Source organism: Ptychodera flava, chromosome 8 (genome assembly GCF_041260155.1).
Source record: "Ptychodera flava strain L36383 chromosome 8, AS_Pfla_20210202, whole genome shotgun sequence".
NCBI lineage: Eukaryota > Metazoa > Hemichordata > Enteropneusta > Ptychoderidae > Ptychodera > Ptychodera flava.
The window spans coordinates 15747155-15773135 of record NC_091935.1 but is presented as its reverse complement, the minus strand read 5'-3'; the positions used below and the strand labels follow the sequence as shown (position 1 = coordinate 15773135).

General features: G+C 36.1%; 1 protein-coding gene and 1 long non-coding RNA gene across 2 annotated transcripts in view; both read right to left on the bottom strand.

Moving 5' to 3' along the window:
* Positions 1–11412: 11412 nt before the first annotated feature.
* LOC139138628 (zinc finger protein 850-like) lies at positions 11413–25660 on the bottom strand. Its single transcript, XM_070707093.1, has 2 exons — positions 25469–25660; positions 11413–15055 (listed from the first exon to the last, which is right to left on the bottom strand). Exon 2 carries the CDS (start codon positions 14619–14621, stop codon positions 12594–12596), a length of 2028 nt encoding a protein of 675 aa, XP_070563194.1. The 5' UTR covers positions 14622–15055; positions 25469–25660; the 3' UTR covers positions 11413–12593.
* Positions 11413–25981, bottom strand: part of LOC139138629 (uncharacterized) — an 84833-nt gene continuing 70264 nt past the window's right edge. Inside the window, exon 2 of the long non-coding RNA XR_011553648.1 lies at positions 11413–11860. This is a non-coding gene — a long non-coding RNA (uncharacterized lncRNA). The remainder of the gene's footprint in view (positions 11861–25981) is intronic.

Here is a 25981-nt window from a genome sequence, read left to right as displayed (position 1 = left end):
GCATGCTTTCATGATTTTGCTTTGTACCATACTTGCCTGACCACGGTCATTGCTATACTGTCGGAATATTTTAATCCCCTTTCGGACTTTTATCCAAAAATCTAGCAACATGCTTATATAATGATCGCAGTTTCAAGAGAAACAAAAGACGGAACTATCTTTTATCTTAGTTAACACTATAGTTAATCCCAAACCCTGGATTCTTCGAGCCGGGATTTAACGAGTAGAGTTGCATACATAGGCACTGTGACTCCTCGCTTTCACTTTAATGACTTGAGTGCGGATATGTGAAACATTAGAGATAAACTTACAGGTACAGTTTTGTTGAAGTTTTCATCTATAAAACTATTAAACAAAAACACCATACCAACGTCTACACGCAATCCCTCTATGGATAGAAGGACTGTGGTCTACATCGAAGTTTATTGACAGTAAATTGAACAGGGGATGGTCATAAATTCAAGAAACCCAGTGACCAACGAAAGGCAGGATAATATCGCCTTTATACTATGTAGAGTATATAGCGAGGAGGACCATCTATATAGCAAAGTGACTCTAGTCTGATTCATGGAAGTCTCACAATTGATCCGTCAGTCCTTTGTTTGTTTGCTTGTTTACCTGTTTGTTTTATTTGTTCTGTCTGTTTTTTAACTGTTTTTTTCTACTTTTCATTTTCCTATCTCACAATTGAGCCGTCAGTCATTTGTTTATTTGCTTATTTACTTGTTTGTCTTCGTTTACTTGTTTGTTTTGTTTATTGCCTATTCTTTCTTTTTGACAGTATTAAATATATTTTTATTTTTCTATTTTTATTCACTTGTTTACTGTTATTCAGTCAGAGTTTCCTGTAGGTATCTCAGAAAAAACTGTGCAGAATTTACGGGAAATACAGCATATCCGTTGCTTTCAAACCCCATCAAAGGTTGCGGTACCTTCTTGTATTTCCAAAGGACATAACTACCCACAGCGATTGTGGTACGGTATTTATTTATTTATTCATTTGTTGCAACCCTTTTAAAGCAGGGGCTCGCTGAACACAACAGGAGCAGCAAATTACACTGGGCACTGGAAATGCATATAAAACATACAGAAGAGCTACATGTAGTTGAAAAAAATTTAAGCCATACCAGATACCGTGTATGGATTGTGACCAAACTTGACATCGGTGAGACAGGTCGACGAACGTCGGAAATCTGTTTGAGATAAGACAATCTAAATTCGCTAGGCTTGCCCAACACACACAACAATTCCATTACGATATCGATTAGGATTCCATAATACTATCATTGATTCAGCTCAGTGTGATCTATTTTTGTACATCCATGGTGTGACTTGCCAAGGAAGATCCGAGAAGCTATTAACATTAGACGTCTTGAAATACCTCATATTTACGATCATCTATCACAGCGCCATCTAGTGGTCAACTATAAATATTTCGTTTCTTTCGTTTCATTCTAATGAAGATCGTCGTCCATGACCGATCGAAAGCTCAATTCGCTGAAGAACATTGACTGGTTGTGTCATAGAAACTCCATGCAGCTAATCCGCCCATATCTGTTGAATATCTTTGGACAAACAGAGAATGTGAGGTTTAGAATGAGAGTAGTTTATTCGAAGGATGAAGGTGTGCACAAAGGGATGAAAAACCCTCAATTTTGGTATAATTATAAAAAGTATTAGGTCAAAAACTAGACACCATGAAATTTTTAAACTCATTTCAAACCGTGGCAACAGAGTTACATGTAGACGAAAACGACAATTTTGTTCAGCAAATTCTTAAATGGCCGGAACTGAAAGACTGAGAAGGCCTTGTACATTTCTTTGGTACGGAGCTGCCTCGATTTCTGTTCTGTTATATGGAATCCATGGCAAAAGAACCTAGTTGATAAAGTTGAACGTGTTCAAAAGAAATTTATCAGATACTTATGCTTTAAACAAAACATACCTTACTGTTCTTCAGAGTATAGAAAATTATGCCCATTTTTCAAACTACCTCCCCTTTTTAATCGTAGAAAAGTTTCTGATCTCTGTTTTTTATACAAATGTATTCATTCTGTGGTTAACAGTTCTTATTAACACAAATCCCACTGAATGTTCAACGAACTTTAAGGTTTAACTGTCCGTTGCGGGTACCAGCAACCAGAATTAATGTTCGCAAGTACTCTTTCATTCCACGTGCTCTGTCCACTTTTAACGAAATTGCAAAATATAATCCAATATTGATATTTTTGACAGATTTAGTCTTTTTAAAAATAGTGTAAAGAATTATTTTTATACATGATCTCGTTTGTGAATCGCAATTGTCTGTTTTTATTGTATATATTGTTTTTATTGTTTATTTTGTGTGATTGTGCTTGTATTTCTTTTTATGTCGAGCGGAGCCTGTAATTGGGATTTTATTCCTGTTGGTCTTATAAATAATAAATAAAAAAATAAAGAGGATTAAAGTCATAATAATAAACAAATTGAAATGTATCGTTTTTATTCCAATTTTAAGAGTTTCCAAAAACATTGTACAGTTATGTTAAGATGGACAACGCGAATATCGAACAGAATTTGATCCGGCTAGAGTGACGTTTAATTCTTATGAATTGTTGAAAATGGGAGAAAACATGATGATTGACCTACTAAAAATTGCATAATTAACCCTTGTTTCTCACCCAACTTTAATACAACCTAGGACGAATATACCAAGGTATACTAGTCCCAGATACAACTGCTTGTCATGCTGAAACCCTACCGATATTTTAATGTTGCATTAACAATTCAATTACTGAAAATGAACACATTTTTGTAAGAAAGTGATGTTTTTCAGTCCTGCATCAAATCGTTTTTCATGCTTGTACAAGATAATTAATGTGTGTATAGAAAAACGATGAGACAGTACATAGGATTACACAAGAGTTTCAGATGATTTTTTTTTCTTAAATGTCACACTCTCAGTAAAATATGTACATTGCAACATCGTTCCACGAAATAGACCAAAATATCACTATATACATATACATTTCAAGTATTTCTGTCTGTCACCTTGTCTATCTGTTCACAGCATTGTGAATGGTTGGTATGAAAGTGAACTTCTGTACAGCATTGCACCTACATAAAATATATGACTATATTTTTGGTAACTATCAATTGGTGTAAAATCACCATAATAACAATTTCAAATGTTCCACTGTGTCTAAAAATTTCATGGGTTTTGTGGTACAATGTTTATGAAAATATATTGATTACTATTTGTAACTTCTAAATTGCACCTTAGTTGGAATTGCTCGTGTAAAAACTACAAAAAATATCTAGCTGACAACAAAACCGAGAGGCATTTGAGAAGCATTTGCACCTAAAGTTCGAATGCAGCAGAAAGAAGATTAGCAGGCTGGTGCCAGAGATATATTTCTGCAAAGTGTTCAAATGCAGTGTACACCTCACAGTCACTCGTTGGCGGCAATTCCTTTGTACATCTACGCGACCCATAGGCATACATCCATTGGACGCGTAGGCGCACAAAGGCATTGCAGCCAGCCAACAAGTAACTGTGGCACACCTATACAGAATTCATGTTTTTATAATAACTTGTAAAGTATATGCTAAATGGTTTTATCCTTTTGATGACGTCTTGCTTCAAGTGCTTTCATAAATAAATTAAAGTATCAATAACATTGATTACGGCTAAAAAATAAAACATACAAAATATGCTTTATTCCTAGTTAAGCTGTGAAGAACACGACTCATGATGTATATCGTACAATCTTAACGCTGAACCGGGAGGTTTTAAATAAAGTAACCAGCAGTATTGACCAGTAATGAGTAGTAATGACCAATAACTAGCTAGAACTAGATGAACGATCAGCAATCAGCCAAAGTCAAGTTGATCTGCATTTCCGAGTCCGCCACATGGAAATTACGCCTTCAACACGTTTAATACTTGCCATTAACGAGCTGCACCATGGAACAGGAACATTACAGAATTAACAGACATTATCATCAGTTATCCGAATAAGCGACAAAAACAAAGTGCACTTTTTTGAAATGAAACGTTATACATTTTGACTGAAGCGCCCTCTAACGGTATGACAGAATTGGCTATCCGTTCACTTTTTTACACAGTTATTACCAATTATTGTCAATAGCTGTCTACAGAATGTAATCATAGCCCTACAATCATAAACTTAAACTGAAAATAATTGACGAAATGATATAAGTGTACTGAATATTATTGAATACTTCTTCTAACTTGGCTAACTCCATCGGGGTACAGCACAGGGGGCACGTGTTAGTATAGGGAGAAAGTGTGTGCCGGGAGAGAGTTGTAATATTCAAGTAATATTCCGTCTGCACCTGCTTATGGTGTCTCAACTTCTCAGATATTGTAGAGTTTGTAATTTCTACGCTGATTTTCAAATGAGACACAGCTTACTGGCATCAAAACTAGTGAGACAAGGATACACAATAAAAAGACAAGTGAGGACTTTCAAAAAGTTCTGCGGTCGATATGACTAGATTGTGGCCACATATTACACCTCGGTCACTCAAATGATTAGTAACAACATTCCCGGCTTTGACTTATTACAGTGATTCATATACTGTATCACTTCATACAATATAAGACAATTTTGGGACCTATCGTGACGGATGTAGCATGCTAGCAGGGTACGTTTCACCACTAATAGTGGGTTAGGATCGTCCTATTTAATTTTGTTTAAATCACAAATGTCCCCATGGACCTGGTAATGTATAGCCTTCAATGAAAATTATTATTGAACCAGTATAATGTGTAAATCACAAATGTCCCACGTACCTGGTATTGTATATAACATCGAATGAAAATGATTATTGAACCAGATTAAAGTCATATTGTATCGAGCCAAATAACGATAGTGTCCTTGTAGAGTTTCTTATGACATCCACATTACGTTTAAAACAACAATTATATAACATAATAGTTATGTTCGTTGAATTTTATTGGGCAACAACAACAACATGACCTGTATACATATAAACAACAGTTGCTGACCTCCTGTGGATACAGCAGTCTTCCTTAGTTTTTTCACTCGTGCTAAGGAACTAGACAGAAATTATGGTGCGGGAGGGCCAGTGTATTTCAACCAATGCTATGTGAAAAATAGTGACCCCCCCCCCCCTCAAATTTAGATACTTTGGCACTCGGCCATCATTTGTTGCACAAATATAAATGATCAGGCCTGCGTGCGTACAAAGTCAACAAGCCTAGGGAAAGAGTGGCAGTAAACTGCGGGAAACAACTTAAATGTTTTTGGTTTATCAACAAGTAAGGGACAAAGTCGGTCATTTTTCATGAATTTTGTATGGTATGAAATACTACTTGTATTATGTGACACGTTGAAAAATACTGAATATAAATGGGTGACCATGAATATATTCAACCTTGGCTTTAGACAAATTAAATTAAACCATCGCGAAAATGAATTAATGGTCATTAAAGATCACCTGTTTTTTAATAGCCGATCACAGATTTTACGCGGGTGGCCGCTTTTTAAAAAGGGCGCCTCCACCAGCCATGGCATACTTATATCTGTGTTGTCTGCATGTTCTTTGACGTATCAAATACAGGGCTCGAAATTAACTTTTTTCACTGGTAGTCCACTTGAGCTACCATTTTATGAAGTTGGTAGCCCAGTGGCAATGGTTGTTAGCCCATGCATATTTTAGTTTAGGGATTTTTCTTTCATTAACAAGAGAAGAAAAAGCTATTTTTCAAGATTCTGTCCATGAAGTGAATTTGTTAGTCATTTGACGTGAATACTTGCACACCTTTATTACCCAAAGGAAACTGGTGTAATTGACGACAGTCACACTGAAAAGTTTGGTGATATATCATTGTATTGAAAACCTGTTTCATTCTCAGAGTTGCATGCCAATTTTGATAGTCGTCATGGCGATGGCCATCACCTTCTCAGCAGGGCTAAAAACAGACCATGGGCTCTCTGTAGTAGGGATGAGTTTGTGATTGATATTGATCAAAATGCAATGAGAATACGTTTTCATTGGCCATCATTTTCTGTGCCTGTCATCCAAATACATCAGTTTAGATATTGAAACTTTATTGCAAAGTTCCATTGCAAGGTCGATATCACAAAGTCATAGTCTGGCCTTACTGTGTCCAGCTGGGTTTGACTGCATTTAGCTCGTCGAAAAGTCAAAGACCGGACATGGCACGTCGATTACTGACTGAATTTAATGTCCCAGGCTTTGGTAGTCCATGTGGGCTACCATTTCATGGACTTTGGTAGCCCAAAGGCAAAGTTGGTAGTCTGTGGTCGCAGGACTACCGCTAATTTCGAGCCCTGAGGTAGGCCTAGTATGCACCTCGAAAGAAAAAGACTTAAACTTTTGCTCTAACTTTCCTAAAGAAATCTTTCAATCATTTTCTTTCAAAATCAAGAATAAACATAGGGGTCACTGTGCAAATTTTGGTACTACAGAAACAAATTACCCAAAATTTACGGATATTGGAATTCAAAATGGCCGCCATCCCTGTGTTAACTCTATGGAGAAAAAATAAAATTCGAATTTCGAAAACTAAGCCGGTGAAAAGTTTTCTTTCACCAAGAGCTTTAAAATGAACCACATGTCAACCAGCACAAGGTACAAGAAATCTCCTCCACAAAATGTCATTCTTGGTGGCCAAGCACACATTTGAAAATACAAACTCCTACTCTCCAATCGCTGCCCCCCCCCCCCCCCTCAAAAAGGCAAATGGCTAATTAACATATTTCCCAATTTTAAAAAACAAACACGATTGGAACTAATTTGGGATAATTGGATCTTCATGTTTTTCAAATTTGTCAAAAATGTTATGTGCCCTATGGCTGGATGTTGCAATATTACAAATTACTCACAAAACAAGTGTATAACTTTCTTAGAGAAAGACCACAACGGTATGTGTAAATGGCTACATGTCAGAGGAAATTGTACTGAATGTTGGTGCACCACAAGGTTGCGTGCTATCACCTACTCTATTTTCTATTTACACAGATCACATGAGGTGCAACACTGTAATATCTTGTTTGTTTAAATTTGCTGATGACATGGCACTTGTTGGGCTACTTAAAAAGGAAGATTCTCTTTCTGAATATTTCCATAATGTTGAAATTTTAAAGAACTGGTGCATAGATAGCTATTTAGATATGAATATTAGTAAAACAAAAGAGCTTGTAATTGGTCGTAAAGTTTGCCCGGATTTTACTCCTGTCACAATCAACGGTGAATCTGTTGAAGTCGTTTCATGTTTCAAATACTTGGGTTCATTTCTAGATGAAGAACTTACATTTGATGAAAATACTGACTATATGTAGCGAAAAAGTCCCAACAAAGATTATACCTTCTCAGGAAACTCAAATCGTTCAATGTGAGTCAAAATATCTTACAAATGGTGTACAGATCCCTCATTGAGAGTGTTTTAACCTATAATATCATTTTGTGGTATGGAAATTTGACTGTCAGAAACAGAAGTAAGCTTTCTCGTATTGTGAGGATGGCAGAAAAAATTATTGGCTGTCGTCAAAATTCCCTTGTAAACCTTTACCAGCAGGCAGTGAAAAGGAAAGCGCAGAATATTGTCAATGATTCTGATCACCCACTCCATGGTTACTTCCAGAAACTCCCGTCAGGGAGACGTTTTCGGGTTCCTCGTGCAAAGAAAAACCTCTTCAAAAAGTCATTTCTTCCATCAGCAGTTTCAATTTTAAACTCAAACTCGATGTAGTTGTTTTAATCCTCCAGTTGGTCCTTTGTTGTTTCCGTCTATGTTTCAATTTTTGTATCTATGTCGCTACCTTGTGTGTGTTTTTAAGCATTTCAATGTGTAATAGCTTCCCTTTTTATAGAATACTTTTGCTAGTTGTACTATTTTAATTTGTATATGATGAGCCTGAAGGCAAATTTCTACATTTTTTGTGGATAATAAAGTAATTGAATTGAATTGAATTGAATTGAATAACATAAAAAGAAAAGCAGATGAGCTTACATTTACGGGTTAAACAGACATTTCTTCACTATCCAATTATCCAAAATTAGTTCCAATCGTGTTAACAATACAATAAAACCAATAGACGTTTGGCAGTTTGGAACTGAGCTTATTTAATATCCAAGCTACCTCCTTGTCCTTTTTTTACCATTTGCACAATCATTTTTGGACACTGTGGGCAGGAGGCTAACATTGTGTCAAATGTTGCCACAACGTCTGTCAATGTGCCCATCTGTCTGTCAACACATCATCACATGGACTTTGTTCCAGTTGTAACTAATTAAACCATTGGACACAATGTCATGCAATTTGGTACAATAGACAACAGTGGTTTTTCCTTTAATGCCAAGTGGGTTATGTTAATCCAACAATTATCATTCTTTAAAGTGTTTATCATCACCTTGGCCGACTTGGATGGGACAAACAACTTGTTTTATATAATACTGGGACGGAGCCTATGGAAGGCCGTTACTGCCTTCTGGGGTTTCTTTGCTGTATATGGTGAGATGACTTCATTATATGATAAGGCAATGCCAATATATTCTTACGTTACATCAATATATATTTAGGTATCGCATTTATTTTATAGGGTAATGTCATTATGTTATTGAGAAACATTTTTATATAGTAAGCTACTGTCAATATATGATTAGGTACTATCATTATATCATACAGTAATGTAAATATATGATAAGGAAACGACTTTACTTATTTAGATAGTGTTAGTTCATAATTATGTGACAGCAATAGGCTGATATGGCAACACGCTCAAACCACGTGAAGTTTTCTCTAATTTTGAAGATAACTTGCGATGACTGGACCAATATAAGAATGTTCTACAATACGTACACAAATAATTCCTTAAGAATGTTCTACAATACGTACACAAATAATTCCTTAAGTGCCACATGTTGTTTACAAAACCTAAAAATGTGAGGCAGCCAGAATAGCTCCATCAACACCAACGTAATCAATGTCTGTCCAACTTCATGTAAAATTTGTTTGGATTTGCAACATTAGAGTTTGATTTATTCGAGAAAAATACCAGCCTAGAACTAAGAGACATAGTGTGAAGAAGGTAAAATGGAAAGTGTCATGTCTTAAAATGAGGACGAAACATGAATGGGTTAGAAAAATGACATTATTGAAGGCATGGCATAGGAAGTGGTACATTTAACAATTGCAATAGGCGTCAACAGACACCAACGTTTTGTTCCATAAAAGGGGTCAAGTTTGATTAAGAAAGCAAATTTGTCCACTATAAGAATTACATTACAAAGCTGACAAGTAAACAAAGTTGAAAACTGTGAGATGGCTGGAAACGTGACATAAAAAAACACACAAGGAGAAGGGCCACCGTCAAAATTGAACATGAGAACCACTGCTGATAACGTTTGAGAAGCATTAAAAGTAGGATTTTTTACAAAGGTCAAGTGTGATTTAGATTATATTTGATAAACATGATGATTTGTGAGCAAGACGATATTCATGAACAGAAAATTGTAGTTCTTTGAAAAGTACTGGAACAGGTTATTATAGAAATAATAGGTGACGCCCCGACCATTAAACGTTTATTCCGGGCAAGCCAAAAATTAACGGGTGAGGCTTACCGAGCCCGTTAATTTTGACATTCCTCTCACCCGAGTCAATCAAATGGTCAGGGCGGGGTCTGTTATTTCCATTATATTATCAACGAACCCAAGAAAACCGTCAAAGCTTACGAAAATTTCCCACACGAAAATCAACAGGGCCCCAGAACTTGTGCAAAACACGACGCATTGTCACACGCGCATTGAAAATTTTGCAAATCCGGAGATTTTTTTTTTTGAAAAAGTGTCTATTAAACTTGGCCCACAATTCAAGTACTTTGTTTTGTTTTGTGATTAATTATGATCTCTGTACAAATCACAATTTAGTTTTAGCTTTAAAGTTACAACGTTAATATTATTATTCATATTCACTGGCATGTAAACAAACCATTACTGTGTATTTGTGGTCAGTCACATGGTTCAGCTTGACCAATTAAAATGTGCTGGATAGGACACAGTAATACAATTAAAGATGGTTGTCTCAACCACCCCTATTAGTTCTCATAACTGAGCATCGACACACTATTATGTGATTATTAACTCGCTTGGGGATTATAACTCTCAGCATACGCAGAAAGCGTTTGTTTGCTGGTTGCAAGTCCCTCTTTTTTGACCAGTATTTACTTTCAACATTATCATAAAAAGCACCAATGTTTTGTATAGCATACAGATACAAAATACCGCAATTATATGGTGTCACTCAAATTTGATCAGAATTGGTATATACCAGTATGGGTACCAAAGATCAACAATAAATGTTGTTTCTATCTGTTCAGTGCAGGAAAATTCTACGTTGATGTTATGACAATGATTTCTGCACAGTACAACCAGAAAAACAACAAGAAATATTTAAACCAGAAAAGCAAGAATGACAAAAGTAATTAAGGTCTGAAACTTTAGGTACTGGAGAACTTTAGCAACATGCATAGCATAGGCCCCCCCCTTAGTTTGACCATAGATGGTCTTCCTCCCCTCTACTGACGGTCTTCCTCCCCTCTACTGTCTATGGTTTGAGCAGGTCTGTTAATATGTAACAGTTCATAAACAATGACAGGAAATGACTCAAGTCAGGGGAGTAAGCCTGTTTCAAGCCTGTTTCAGAATTTCGCTTTTTCTTACCTCATTTGCACATTTTTGACACTGATGTGTTCATTTGAACAAATTCACATCTCAACCCCTGCATCTACCTGTACACCAAATACTGAGATGGTAGCTTTGGCGGTATGGGAGCCTTTGTGTGTGACGAACATACATCCGCACATACCCACAAATATACAGACATTAGACTCATCATATAAGCTCTTTTTGGTATTTATATATAAAACAAAATATGAGCTAACAAGTGTGGATAAAAACTTTCCTTTGATATTTTTGCTTCCATACTATGTTTCTCATGCATTTTTGGTACATGGTGTCCACTAAAGTCTTACTTTGACTTTTTTGGAGGGGATGGGAGAGATAAAACATCATTGAAAAACTTGTATGCCTGACTACTCTTTTATCTACCAGCCTTTGGTGTACCCATTGCAATAGGCCAAACCCGGAATTCGAATCGACCACGGTACAAACAAAGCCATGTGCGCAAACGCGCACAGACGTACGTGTATTTCCATACGCGTTCAGTACACATGTGGTTTGTTTGTACCGGCATCACGTGATTATTTGGGCGTTCTGAGTATGTAGAACAGCGTACGCATCGCGTCCTTTTTATTCCGGAGTAGAACCATTGTCTTGGAACCAAATTCAGCAATAATGTGACAAATGCATTATGGTCATCTGCTGTATACATAGAGAACATACATACCAATGTTTTCCCACACATTGGAGTAACCAAACAGAAATGTCTGGCAAACTTCATTTATTGCTTACTTTTAGTTGCTTCAGGACATTTGGAACAGTGAAAATGGGATATTTTTTATTTACCAGCTGTAATTTATTCAAATTTCACTTCCTGAAGATATGAAAAAGTTTTATTGAAAGAAATAAACATTTTAACAGTCTAAACACTGCCAAGTCATACAAAAGATTACAACAAGACATATATAAAAAGGTGACCGTAGGCAAAAAATAACTATGAACATTTTACAAAAACAACTTCTATATCTAAAATTTGTCGCAATTACTAATTCTATGTCAAATCATTTCTATCACACAATAACTTTCTGTGCATTGGATAGGAATACAACATTTTTTATATGTGAATTTCTTTTTGTAAAAATGTTATGACTGAAAGTTTGTTATGTCTGAAAATAAAAGTAGCTAAAACCTATATTTGAATCCTCATTTTAACTGACATAAGCCATTGTTTTCTATGATAACTGCTAGAATGTAACAATACTCTTATCATTCAAGTTAAAATTTATTTTTCACAGATACACATTTTCTCAGAATGCTTGACATCCCTAGCATTCACACAGTCTTTCTGCCATATTGATAGATGTACCGATATGTTAGTGCCTAAATCTGATACTGATTCTAAACAGAATCATATCCTAGCACTCCACTACATAATAACAGTATGTGAGAGTGATGAATTCTCATCATTCACTCTGAATGACAAATATGGATCAGAAACAAATGTTAATCAAATCCGTTGCATGTCAACAGTCCTAAACCGGAATGGATTCTTTTGCGATTCCTTAGTGTGACTTAACTTTGCTCTGGCAAATTAATTCTCTAAATTGATATAGTTTTCCACCAATGGAGATGCCTGTAAAACTGGATTTGTCGTTTGAATGTTCAACCACTTATGGTTTTAAAACTGTATGGATACTTTTGTTGTTTTGTCTGCCGCGATGGCTACAAGTTTCACAACATTCTTTGCAGTATGGTTTTCCACAGTAGATTCCGATGTGGCTGTTACATGGCTTTTCGGTACAAAAAACTTGCCATATTATTTGAATTCAAATGACCTTTCAACTGTGTGAATTCCTGTGTGATTCTTGAGGGCTCATAACTTCCTACATATTTCACCACAGTCTTTGCAGTGAAATGGTTTTTCACCTATGGATTAGAATGTGCCTGTTCAAATGGCTTTTCCTTACAAATGTTTTACCACATTCTTTGCATTTAAATATTTTTTCACCTGAATGGATTAGAATGTGCCTGTTCAAATGGCTTTTCTCTGTAAATCTTTTACCACATTGGTTGCATTCAAAGGGCTTTTCACCTGTGTGGATTAGAATGTGCCTGTTCAAATGGCTTTTCTGTACAAATGTTTTACCACATACTTTGCATTCAAATTGTTTTTCACCTGTGTGAATTACAATGTGGCTGTTCAAATTGCTTTTCTGTGCAAATGTTTTACCACATTCTTTGCATTCAAAGGGTCTTTCACCTGTGTGGATTAGAAGGTGCCCCTTCAAATTGCTTTTCTCTACAAATGTTTTACCACAGTCTTTGCATTCAAATGGCCTTTCACCGGTATGAATTCTTGTGTGCCTCCTTAGTACACTTTGATCTCTAAATGTTTTACCACATTCTTTGCATGGAAGCGGTCTTTCACCTGTGTGGATAAGAATGTGCCTGTTGAAGTTGCTTTTCTGTACAAATGTTTTACCGCACTCTTTACATTCAAATGGCCTTTCACCTGTATGAATACGTTTGTGATCATTTATTGATGATTTTCGTCTAAACATTTTACCACATTCTTTGCACTGAAATTGTTTTTCACCCGTGTGGATTAGAAAGTGAACATTTAAAGTGCCTTTCTGTGCAAATGTTTTACCACATTCTTTGCATTCAAATGGCCTTTCACCAGTATGAATTCTTTTGTGTATATTCAGTTCATCGCGGTCACGGATCTGTTTACCACATTCTTTGCATTCAAATGGTTTTTTATCTGTGTGAATTAGAATGTGCCTCTTCAAATGGCTTTTCTGTGCAAATGTTTTACCACATCCTTTGCATTCAAATGGCCTTCCACCAATATGAATATTTCTGTGATATTTTAATGCTGATTTTCGTCTAAACATTTCATCACATTCTTTGCATTTAAATATTTTTTCACCTGAATGGATTAGAATGTGCCTGTTCAAATGGCTTTTCTCTGCAAATCTTTTACCACATTGTTTGCATTCAAAGGGCTTTTCACCTGTGTGGATTAGAATGTGCCTGTTCAAATGGCCTTTCCTTACAAATGTTTTACCACATTGTTTGCATTCAAATTGTTTTTCACCTGTGTGAATTACAATGTGGCTGTTCAAATGGCTTTTCTGTGCAAATCTTTTACCACATTCTTTGCATTCAAAGGGCTTTTCACCTGTGTGAATTACAATGTGGCTGTTCAAATGGCTTTTCTGTACAAATGTTTTACCACATTCTTTGCATTCAAATTGTTTTTCACCTGTGTGAATTACAATGTGGCTGTTCAAATTGCTTTTCTGTGCAAATGTTTTACCACATTCTTTGCATTCAAAGGGTCTTTCACCTGTGTGGGTATGAATGTGGCTGTTCAAATGGCTTTTCCTTACAAATGTTTTACCACATTCTTTGCATTCAAAGGGCTTTTCACCTGTGTGGATTAGAAAGTGCCTGTTCAAATTGCTTTTCCTCACAAATGTTTTACCACATTCTTTACATTCAAATGGCCTTTCACTTGTATGAATACGTCTGTGATCATTTAATGCTGATTTTTGTCTAAACATTTCACCACATTCTTTGCATTCAAATGGTTTTTCATCTGTGTGAATTAGAATGTGCCTCTTCAAATGGCTTTTCTGTGCAAATGTTTTACCACAGTCTTTGCATTCAAATGGCCTTTCACCTGTATGAATTCTTGTGTGCCTCCTTATTGAACTTTGATCTCTAAACGTTTTACCACATTTTTTGCATTCAAATGGTTTTTCATCTGTGTGAATGAGAATGTGCCTGTTCAAATGGCTTTTCTGTGCAAATGTTTTACCACATTCTTTGCATACAAAGAGTTTTTCACCTCTATGGATTAGAAAGTGGCTAGTTAGATTCATTTCCTGTAAAAATGTTTTGCCACATTCTGTGTATTCATTTGGTCTTTCACCAGAATGCATCCTTTTCAGTGTATCAAGTGCGTTTCAACCTCTGAACGTTAACAACATCCTTAGCAATTAAGAGGTTATTCACCTGTGTGGATTCTAATGTGGCTCTCAGAATTGCTTTGCTTTACAAGTGTTTTACTGCAATCTTTACATCCAGAGGGTCTTTTGCCTTTGTGCATTCTGTTGTGATATTCAAAAGTGCCTTCACTTGTGATTGTTCCAGAACACTGTTTGCGTCCAAATGGTCTGGTGTGGACTCAGATGTGATTCCTCAGATCTTAATCTTGCAATTGTATTCCCACACTCTCTGCATAAATGTCTTGCCTTTGGATGTAGTTCTGTTCTCAACTGGTCATGTTTCTCATCACTACGGTTGTTTCTATACAATGAACATTGAAGTGTGAGATAGCCATCTTGAATCAGGGTGCGAGCACTTAGGGACACATCTGCAAATAGAAAATACAATAATATACATTATGAAAACGTCTTGTATCCCATTCAATGGACTACAGATGAAGAAGAGGTTCATAACAATGAAGAAGTTATACAATTTGTATGTAACAGTGTTAAATTAGTTTACAAAATGGTGTGTGTCCACAAACATAAGCAGTTCAGTTACAAAATACCTATTAACATCAAAGTATGACTTAGATGGACATTGTGCATAAAAATGAATGTATTAAAAACAATATTTAGAATAAAAAATAATAGGATATAGAATAATAGAATACAAAATATAGGATTTCATATTAATTCTTGTTTGACATGTGGTTTATGCTTTTTATTATCATAATTATGTTGAGGTAAACACAGGATATCCATGAATGTTTTTTGACCTGTTCAAATTCTTTGCATTCAGCTTTGACATTTGGCCTAATAAAATTAAGGTTCAAAGACAAGAAATTGACCTTTTTAAGCTAACGATTCTCTAGTGGTTAATAAGATCAGATTTGTTTCACTAATCAACTTGGCGACATGAGTAACTCTCTGTAGAAACAATACTTTAGGAGTTCAACAAGTCATCGTTGATGACACAGTCCCCACTTGTTAATGGGTATTTGATTACAGGTCCTCAGAGAGGATAGAGTCCTCTTCATTAGGTCTGTGATAAAAATACTTTTGAATGAATTCGCTTGATACATGTCTGAGTTATGGTTCAGGACATGAAAAAATAGCACCAATGGCACATTGTGAAACTACTCTATCTCTGGGTACACCTGTACATGAAATACTGAATGGTAGGTGCTGCGGGTTTGGAGTTTGTCAGTAAATGCACACAGAAAACAAAGTCCCGAAGTAGCGAATTCCAGCCATTTTCAAACCACACTGTTTGTCAGTGGGGTAAGCAATATTCGCAAAAATCACATTTCCAGGCTAATAGACTATGTTTTACGAAATCACACGTCCTTATTACAAAATAAAACGATCTTTGTCTTTAAATCAATGCGCCAGTAAACAGGTCCAGCAGCTAGTTATGTCATCAAGTCTGTAATGTTAAGGGTCATAACAAATGTGAGAAATCTAAAACATACTAAATATGTTGTTTTTTATCAATTTATTACCAAAAGCGCATGAAAATCTCTGATACTTTGAATCAGCCATCCTGCATATTTGTAACATTCATCAAAACCTCATTTCTGTTCCACAACTCATTAAATAGTCCACAATGCAGGATTTGTGTACATTCCAAAACTACATATATGAAAGACCCCTAAAATCAATTAGTTAAAGGGGGGTTAGAAATTTCCCAAAACTATCTAACCGCTGCTCCGTTTGGCTCCATTTTTCCGAATCGGAACCTTGGAATTAGTCTGAATATCTCTACAAATATCAATGCAGTCTGTTCAGCGGTTTTTGACTTTTGTCGTTTACGGAAAATGGACACTGTCCACCACTGGTTGAAGCTAACCCTATATCACAACTTCCAGATGTGATAATGACCTATGGTCATTATGTTAAAAAATACCGCCAATGGCGCTTGGACATAATGACCGCCTAGTATTATCGGCATTTATCAACAACCACACTCACTGTGAATTAGACAGACCATGAAGTCAATGAGCAACATATAGCTGAAAGACTATTTTTCACATTGTGATTTTAAGCTCATTTTTATGAGAAAAGAGACATGTATATGTATATGTATATGGAGAAAAAGCAGAAGACATATTTGTAAATTGTTTGTTAAGTGACAATCATATATGCATCTCTTGAAATTTTGTGGTTATAAGGTATAACAGTAGTGTAAGAATAATGAGGTTAGAGTAAGTTAGTAAAGCTAAGTTGACAGTAATTAAGATTACAAAATTATACACTAAGCTGGGGAAATCTGAATGAAATAAATGTTGAAAAGTAGCAAAGTCATGTTCATCTTTTGTCAAATACCTTGTGTAAGTTCATGAACTTTACATAAATCTTGCTGTAGATTTGTTGCTAATGGGCAATAACTGTGTTTCAGATCATTTCAGAGCAATCCATCCATGACAGGTTTAAATTGTAATATACTTCTGTTTAAAGGAGAGAAACTTCTCAAATAATTTTTTTTCCCTGTAATTTGCTGTGAGAACACATGGACAGATGCTCAGGACTCTATGCTGGTGCTACCTTGATAACTAACCTACAACTTGTAACGTCATTGTCTAACCTGTTCACCCCAATTTCCTGTAGACAGGTCCACACTCTCCATTGATAACAATGGGTTTGGGCCATACCATTGTAGTGAAAGACTGTAACATGTGAGGTTGTGGATACTTAATCTCTGGAATGTCAAAGTCTGTATATTGACTCAAGGATGTTTACTTAACAAATGCCTAGGGTCATCTCAAAAGTGAGGATCTAAACTATGAAATATGTTTTTTTCTAATGTTTTTGATGCCCAAAAGACCATAGAAATCTCTTATACTTCGAATCAGCCATCCTGCATATTTCTAACATTCATCAAAACCTCATTTCTGTTCAACAACTCATAAAACAGTCCACAATGCAGGATTGGTGTACATTCCAAAACTACATATATGAAAGACCCTAAAATCAATTAGATAAAAAGGGGGTTAGAAATTTCCCAAAACTATCTAACCGGCACTCCGTTTGGCTCCATTTTTCGGAATTGGAACCTTGGAACCAGTCTATGTATCGGTATCAAATATCAACGCAGTCTGTTCAGCAGTTTTTGACTTTTTGTCGTTTACAGAAATGGACGACATCAAACACCGGTTGAAACCACCTCTATATCACAACTTCCAGTTGTGATAAAAATCGTAACAAAATGGTCGCACAGTGGCCATATTGGATCGCATCACAAAACAAATTTATGTGCATAGCTATGACATTGGTCGATGTCCTTTTACCAACTTTGAATAAAATTGGTCGAAACATGCGGATATGCCTGAGAAATGGCTCTGTACATGAAAAAATCGTAATAAAATGGCCGCCTGGCGGCCATATTGGATCGTATCACAAAACAGATTGACGTACGTATGTATGACATAGGTCAATGTCTTTGTACCAACTTTGAATAAAATCGGTTGAGATATGCCTGAGTTATGGCTCTGTACATGAAAAAATCGTAATAAAATGGCCACACAGCGGCCATTTTGGATCGTATCACAAAACAAATTGCCGTGCACAGCTATGACATTGGTCAATGTCCTTGTACCAACTTTGAATAAAATCGGTTGGAACATGCCTGAGTTATGGCTCTGTACATGAAAAAATCGTAATAAAATGGCCGCCTGGCGGCCATATTGGATCGTATCACAAAACAAATTGACGTGCATATCTATGACATTGGTCAATGTCCTTGTACCAACTTTGAATAAAATCGGTTGAAACATGCCTGAGTTATGGCTCTATACATGAAAAAATCGTAATAAAATGGCCGCCTGGCGGCCATATTGGATCGTATCACAAAACAAATTGACGTGCATCTGTATGACATATGAAGTAATCCTTGTACCAAGTTTGAATGAAGTCGCTCCAGGCATCTCAGAGATATCTGCGTGAACGGACGGACGCACGCACGCACGCACGCACGCACGGACGCACGCACGCACGCACGGACATGACCAAACCTATAAGTCCCCCGGACGGTGTCCGTGGGGACTAATAAAAGTCAGTACATCCATTTCAACATATGGACTTATTATATTATTTCATGCAGATAAAAGATTCATCAGTCTGCATGGCTCACAAACTTTCAAAGTTTCATCATCAGCAAAACTACATATGATAAACATAGGCCAAAGTCCCTGAAGCTACTATAGACATGGATACAAAATTAAGTATTTCCTGACTGTATGAAATTATCTCACTAAGGTCATCCTAGGGACATGTAAACCAAATATTAATGCGGTCTGACCAGCGTTTTTGAAAAAACAAGCGACTCAACAGTTGACAGAGCTCTGCTGTGTTATGTAGAGAAACATATAAGGGCCAATGTCCCTGAAGCTACTATCTAGACATGGTACAAAATTAAGTATTTCCTGACTGTATGAAATCATCTCACTAAGGTCATCCTAGGGACTTGTAAACCAAATATTAAAGCTGTGTGACCAGTGGTTTCGAAAAACAAGCGACTCAACAGTTGACAGAGTTTTGCTGTGTTATGTAGAGAATAACCTTTTGTGACACATGTATTGATGGAGAAGGTGGATATCTTTGATAGCTCATTTCAGGATGGCCTGACCATTGTAAGTAAGTTCTGTTGAATAGTTGAGACTGTACGTACTCAGAGAAAGCACACTGAAGAGACAAATGTTTGAAACTTAAGAAGTTCAAGGTCATCAAAAGCATTATAAGGAATCATGTAACACTTTCATTGCACTGTTTACTCAGATTGCATAATTGCTATAAATAGCACATGAGGAATCTTACAACCCAGCTTTACCATAAAAACCCTATCACTTTGACCACTCTTTTAATTGACCACTCCATTTTTTTCCTCAAAAAGTAATTTTATTTTATCCTTACCAAGTCAACCATAAATGGAAATTAGAACTTTCTCTATCTCTATTTATTTGACCACCCTATCATGACAAACTATTTTGAGCAATTTCTTTTAGATAACATACAGGGCACAATAAATGACGGTTCAGAATATGTCAAAGTTGGGATTCAGGAAAGTTGCCTTTACATGTTTTAATCCTCCAAGATGGTGAGCATTTCACTATGAACTGTCAAAAAAGTTGAACTTTCTGATAATTCTACACTAAAATTATTTTGGCTTTGATGATTTCCTAATTAATTCAATTATTTAAAATCATATTAATTATTTTTTTTCTGGGTGAATTGATAGGGTTTATACAGTACAAGAATTACATACAATGTAAGTCAAATTTTGACCAAAAATGACAAAAAAATTCCTTAAAAATACAGATTTGCATATTTCATCACAATTTGAACAAATCTAAGTTGGGTTATCCCTAGGGACCTGTATACCAAATAACAAAGCTGTCTGACCAGCGGTTATGAAGAAGAAGATTTTTTACCAAAAACGCCTTTTTTGGCATTAATTTGCCTATTTTCAACAATATCAAAAAATTAAAAAAAATAGTTTCTCAAAATCATATTTTTAATCTACACCACAAATATCAAATCAGTAAGTACTGCGGTTCTCAAGATATTTGAGTGGACGGACGCCTCACAAACGGACATACATACATACATACATACATACATACATACATACAGACTGACGACGGACGCCGGACGGATACCCATCCCAATAGCTTCTATAGACTATAGTCTATAGTAGCTAATAACCTTTTGTGACACATATTGATGAAGAAGGTGGATATCTTTGATAGCTCATTTCAGGATGGCCTGACCAAAATGGAAAAAAATTCCGTAAGAATACATGACAGATTTGCATATTTCATAAGACTATATTAGTCTATAATAGCAAATAAACGAGAGTTAATTACATTCTAATTAAAGTAAACAAGACTTGCTTAAATCAAGATTTACGTCATAAAAAAAACAGCATATCTGTCAGGTTATAAAGAATCTTGAGCTGGTTATCTTGTAATATCAGTATTTTCATCCTATTAACCAAGCACATTTTAACTTTCAAATTAACATTGTAAGTAAGTTCTGTTGAATAAGTTGAGACTGTACGTACTCAGAGAAAGCACACTGAAGAGACAAATGTTTGAAACTTAAGAAGTTCAAGGTCATCATTACACTTTCATTGCACTGTTTACACAGATTGCATAATTGCTATAAATAGCACATGAGGAATCTTACAGCCCAGCTTTACCATAAAAACCCTATCACTTTGACCACTCTTTTAACTGACCACTCTATTTTTTTCCTCAAAAAGTAATCTTATTTTTTATCCTTACCAAGTCAACCATAAATGGAAATTAGAACTTTCTCTATCTCTATTTATTTGACCACCCTTATCATGACAAACTATTATGAGCAATTTCTTTTAGATAACATAAATGGTGGTTCAGAATATATCAAAGTTGGGATTCAGGAAAGTTGCCTTTACATGTTTTAATCATCAATTCACTATGAACTGTCAAAAAAAGTTGGACTTTCTGATAATTCCACACTAAAATTATTTTGGCTTTGATGATTTCCTAATTAATTCAATTATTTAAAATCATATTAATTATTTTTTTCTGGGTGAATTGATAGGGTTTATACAGTACAAGAATTACATACAATGTAAGTCAAACTTTGACCAAAAATGACAAAAAAATTCCTTAAAAATACACATCTGCATATTTCATCACAATTTGAACAAATCTAAGTTGGGTTATCCCTAGGGACCTGTATACCAAATAACAAAGCTGTCTGACCAGCGGTTATGAAGAAGAAGATTTTTTACCAAAAACACCTTTTTTGGCATTAATTTGCCTATTTTCAACAATATCAAAAAATTACAAAACAGGTTTCTCAAAATCATATTTTTCATCTACACAACAAATATCAAATCAGTAAGTACTGCGGTTCTCAAGATATTTGAGTGGACGGACGCCTCACAAACGGACATACATACATACATACATACAGACTGACGACGGACGCCGGACGGATACCCATCCCAATAGCTTCTATAGACTATAGTCTATAGTAGATAAAAATAGGGTCCCTCGCCCTGTTCCAACTTTCAAAAACACGGTGACACCCCCCTTCACGGGCAACAAAGGTAATATATAAATTTGATTACTCAGAGTGTGTATATATATAAGCTAACTCTGTGTATCTGTGTATTTATAGAGACTAGGGTGGTTGCGAGTGGATGTGTGTAGAAGAAATTTTATTTTGGAATATCAACGAAATGTAGATTCGCTGTACATGGTAGTCTATGAGGAAATTATGATTTTTTTCCAATACAGAACTAGCTAAATTTGTGTATTTATAGAAATTTTATAACTCATCTTAACATACTTTATTACACTAGGGTGGTTACAAATGGATTTGTGCTCTAAAAATTGGATTTTGGAATTTCACTGAAGTGTTGATTCACTGTACATGGTAGTCTATGAGGAAACTATGAATAGTTCTTTTCCAATACAAAACTAGCTAAATCTGTGTACTTTTAGACATTTGATAATTCATTTTAAGGTACTTGATTAGACTAGGATGGTTAAAAGTTGATATGTGAGCAGGAGATTGGATTTTGGAATTTCACCAAAATGTTGATTGGCTATACATTGGAGTCTATGAGAAAACTATGAATGATTTTTGACAATGCAAAACTAACTTAATATGTACTGTTATAGGTGTTTGACAATTGATACAAATGTACTTGATTCAAAAAGGGTATTTGAAAGTTCAGATGCCTACAACAATTATGGTATTGGAATTTCACCTAAAAGTATAATTTCACTTTTCATGACACTAGTAGTCTACAGGTAACTGTTAAATATTTCCCCTGACAAAACTTGCTATATCTCTAATATGTAAGTAATGGGATTGTGCACTGCCCTCAGTGAGCTCACTTTACAATAAGACAAGCCTCAGAGTTGCAAAGGCAAGATTAGACAATTAGACAAGGATGGTTAAAAGTTGATATGTGAGCAGGAGATTGGATTTTGGAATTTCACCAAAATGTTGATTGGCTATACATTGGAGTCTATGAGAAAACTATGAATGATTTTTGACAATGCAAAACTAACTTAATATGTACTGTTATAGGTGTTTGACAATTGATACAAATGTACTTGATTCAAAAAGGGTATTTGAAAGTTCAGATGCCTACAACAATTATGGTATTGGAATTTCACCTAAAAGTATAATTTCACTTTTCATGACACTAGTAGTCTACAGGTAACTGTTAAATATTTCCCCTGACAAAACTTGCTATATCTCTAATATGTAAGTAATGGGAATTGTGCATTGCCCTCAGTGAGCTCACTTTACAATAAGACAAGCCTCAGAGTTGCAAAGGCAAGATGTTCATGTGACAGATAATTATACTTTTGTTCAGATTTACAGTTAAATGAATTCAGAGAATGAAATCATGCACAAATCATTTTATCTCCCAGAATATTTTTGAACACTGAAACTGCTTTTTGACAGGACAGATAAATTAAGTGATCCCCCCCCCCCCCCCCCGTTTGAAAAATACATGATTCCCCCCCCCCTTGCAGTTTTCAAATTTAAGGTGACCCACCCCTTGGATTTTGCCGGGGCACTCCCGGCCGTAATAACTGAACGCTCCCTAAGACCTAACCCTAGGTTACTAACAATTCCAAACAATATGTCTTTTTGTCCACCGTGCATCTTCGGTTTTGCAGAATCAATTCATCATGAATTCAACTGTGTCGAACGCAGGCGATGTGCGTTTCAGCGCGCTGATACTCTCGCATCTCATCTTTACAAGCGAAACGATCGACCCTTTGGTTCAAATAAATTAAATATTGGTCTCAGAGTCTGTGTTCGAACTCACACACAACACCGAACGACCTATCGAAGATGGCGTCGCCAAGTATTGTTGAGCTTTACGAGTATGGAGTAGTCTCCCCCCGGAATCTCCCCCCCCCGTCTCCCCAACCCCAATGCTTTACGACATATGAAATTTTTTTTCTTTCATTCTGACTTGTTCAACTTGAAGTTGAAAATCTTTATTGTATGTGCTAATATGCCAGAGTGGCATACAGTTCAATAAGGGACTGGTCAGTTTCTTCAGCCTGGGGGGGGGGGGGCCGGTGGATTCATGGGGGGGTCACCCTGTTTTTGACTTTGGTGATAGGGGGGTTACCATGTTTTTGAAATGCCCAATAGGGGGGGTCAGTGTGTTTTTGAACTTTGACACAGGCTCATCATTGCCTAAAATGCTAGTGTCAGCCACAAAATTCATCATTCAGTTGTATTTTCGGCGCGCCCTTCGGGCGCGTAACTTTAATAATCAGTCATATTTTTCAGCACGCCCAACTTTAACATATCAAGCATACATACATCAGAGATATCTGTATGTTCAATATTTTTCAGCGTGCTCTTCAAGCTAATTACTTTAATATATCATACATCTTTCAGCATTCCCTTCAGGTGCATGACTTTAATATACAAGGCATATATATCAGAGATATCAGGATGTTTCATATTTTTTGGCGCGCCCTTCGGGCGCCATACTTTCAGAGATATCTTGATGTTTGCTAAGTGAAAGTGTACCATTATGAAATCTGCATTTCATATGAAAAGGATGACAAATTCCTGATACTTTTCTGTTCTCTCTGTGAGAATTCAGAATGAGAAAGCAACATGCACAAATATTTCACATATATATTTGATACAGTGACTTATTTTAGAGATAGAAAAATGACAAGATATCTTTCCTTCTCATTGATGCAATTATTTTCCTTTGTTTCATAGGTTTTCTGTAGAAAGATGCTTTTCTATGAACAAAATAACAGTTAAAAAAGGCAGTTTTTCAGTTAAAAAGGCAGTTTTTGTCATTATTAGCTGTGCTTTTATGGTTTCAATGGTACACAAGAAAAGGTCCTCTCAGACACTGTACACATCAGATTTGGCTAAAAAGCTCTCTATGGCTCCTCAGTAGATTTAATTGGATGGTTGGCAAGTCTTAACACCCATCAAAGTTTTTGATTCACTGCTTTTTCCTCTTTGATATTAATGATTGACATCCATTTCTGTACAACATTTCAGGACATCTGGTTAAGCAGAGAAAGTGTGAAATACATTCACAGCTAATTCAAAATACAGCTCATTCAAAATGTACTGTATTTAAACTTTAAGATTGACACTTTGAAATTCCTATCTTACAACTGACATGTCAACATTTCACTAAAACATAGAATGACTATTTAAAATATAAATATATGTAAAATGTAAAATATAATATATATATATATATATATATATATATATATATATATATATATATATATATAATTTATGTCCATCTTTTGTTTTACCTTTGTCGCGCCCGGGGGGGGGGGGGGGGGGTCACCCTGTTTTAGAAATTTGGAATAGGGGGGTCACCCTGTTTTCAAAATTTGGAATGGGGGGTCAGCCACTTTTTGACGTCGGCAAAAAATAATCCACCGCCCCCCCCCCCCCCCCCAGGCCGAAGAAACTGACCAGACCCTAAAGATCAATTCTATTCTATTCTATGATGTCGCAATGATCGAAGGCCCAATACATTATACCTGGGACTAGTATACCTAACATATTCGTATATTCGTCCCAGATTATACTTACAGCACAGTCACTCGTGAGCTATTCAGCTCTGGGACTATTCGCCCCATAGACGAGTGTACATAAGCGGGTTATTTTCTCACTTATGTACACTCGTCTATGGGGCGAATAGTCCCAGAGCTGAATAGCTCACGAGTGACTGTGACTTACAGCCGTCGCATCAGCCGTACGCCTAGCAATGTTGTTACCGTAATTACTCAGCCAATTCGCTGGGTCTTCTGCTACATGTCTAGGTGATCTGCATCGTCCGCTCGCACGGCTCGTTAGCCAGACATGAGTCTTCCACTAGCTGCCCGGAGCGGAGACCTTGGCAAGCGAAGATGGATGATCTGCGGAAAGGAACTCCATTTACCAAACCCTCTTGTAGCGCCAGCGTTCAGCGTGATTTCGGAAACTGATACATTGATGCATACTGGATTAAACCATTTTATAATAGGAAAAGTGAATGGGATCGGAAGTGGGAATAAAATAATTATATATTATGGAAAACCAAGCCTGATTTGTTTGATTTGTATTTATGTGTTTTTAATATTATTTAATATTTTGTGAATAAAGAAAAGAACGACGCATCAAATTATGACATCAAAAGATACACGACCAACGTCTGCCCACCCGCAGTTTCTTCAACTGAGCCACGAAGTCAGTCTTTTAAATCAGTCTGGGTCATTTCCAAAATTGGCGACGCTATAATTAAATGTTGT

Coding starts and splice junctions, on each gene's coding strand:
- LOC139138628 (XM_070707093.1), bottom strand. CDS start 14,621: ATGCATTCTGGTGAAAGACCAAATGAATACACAGAATGTGGCAAAACA.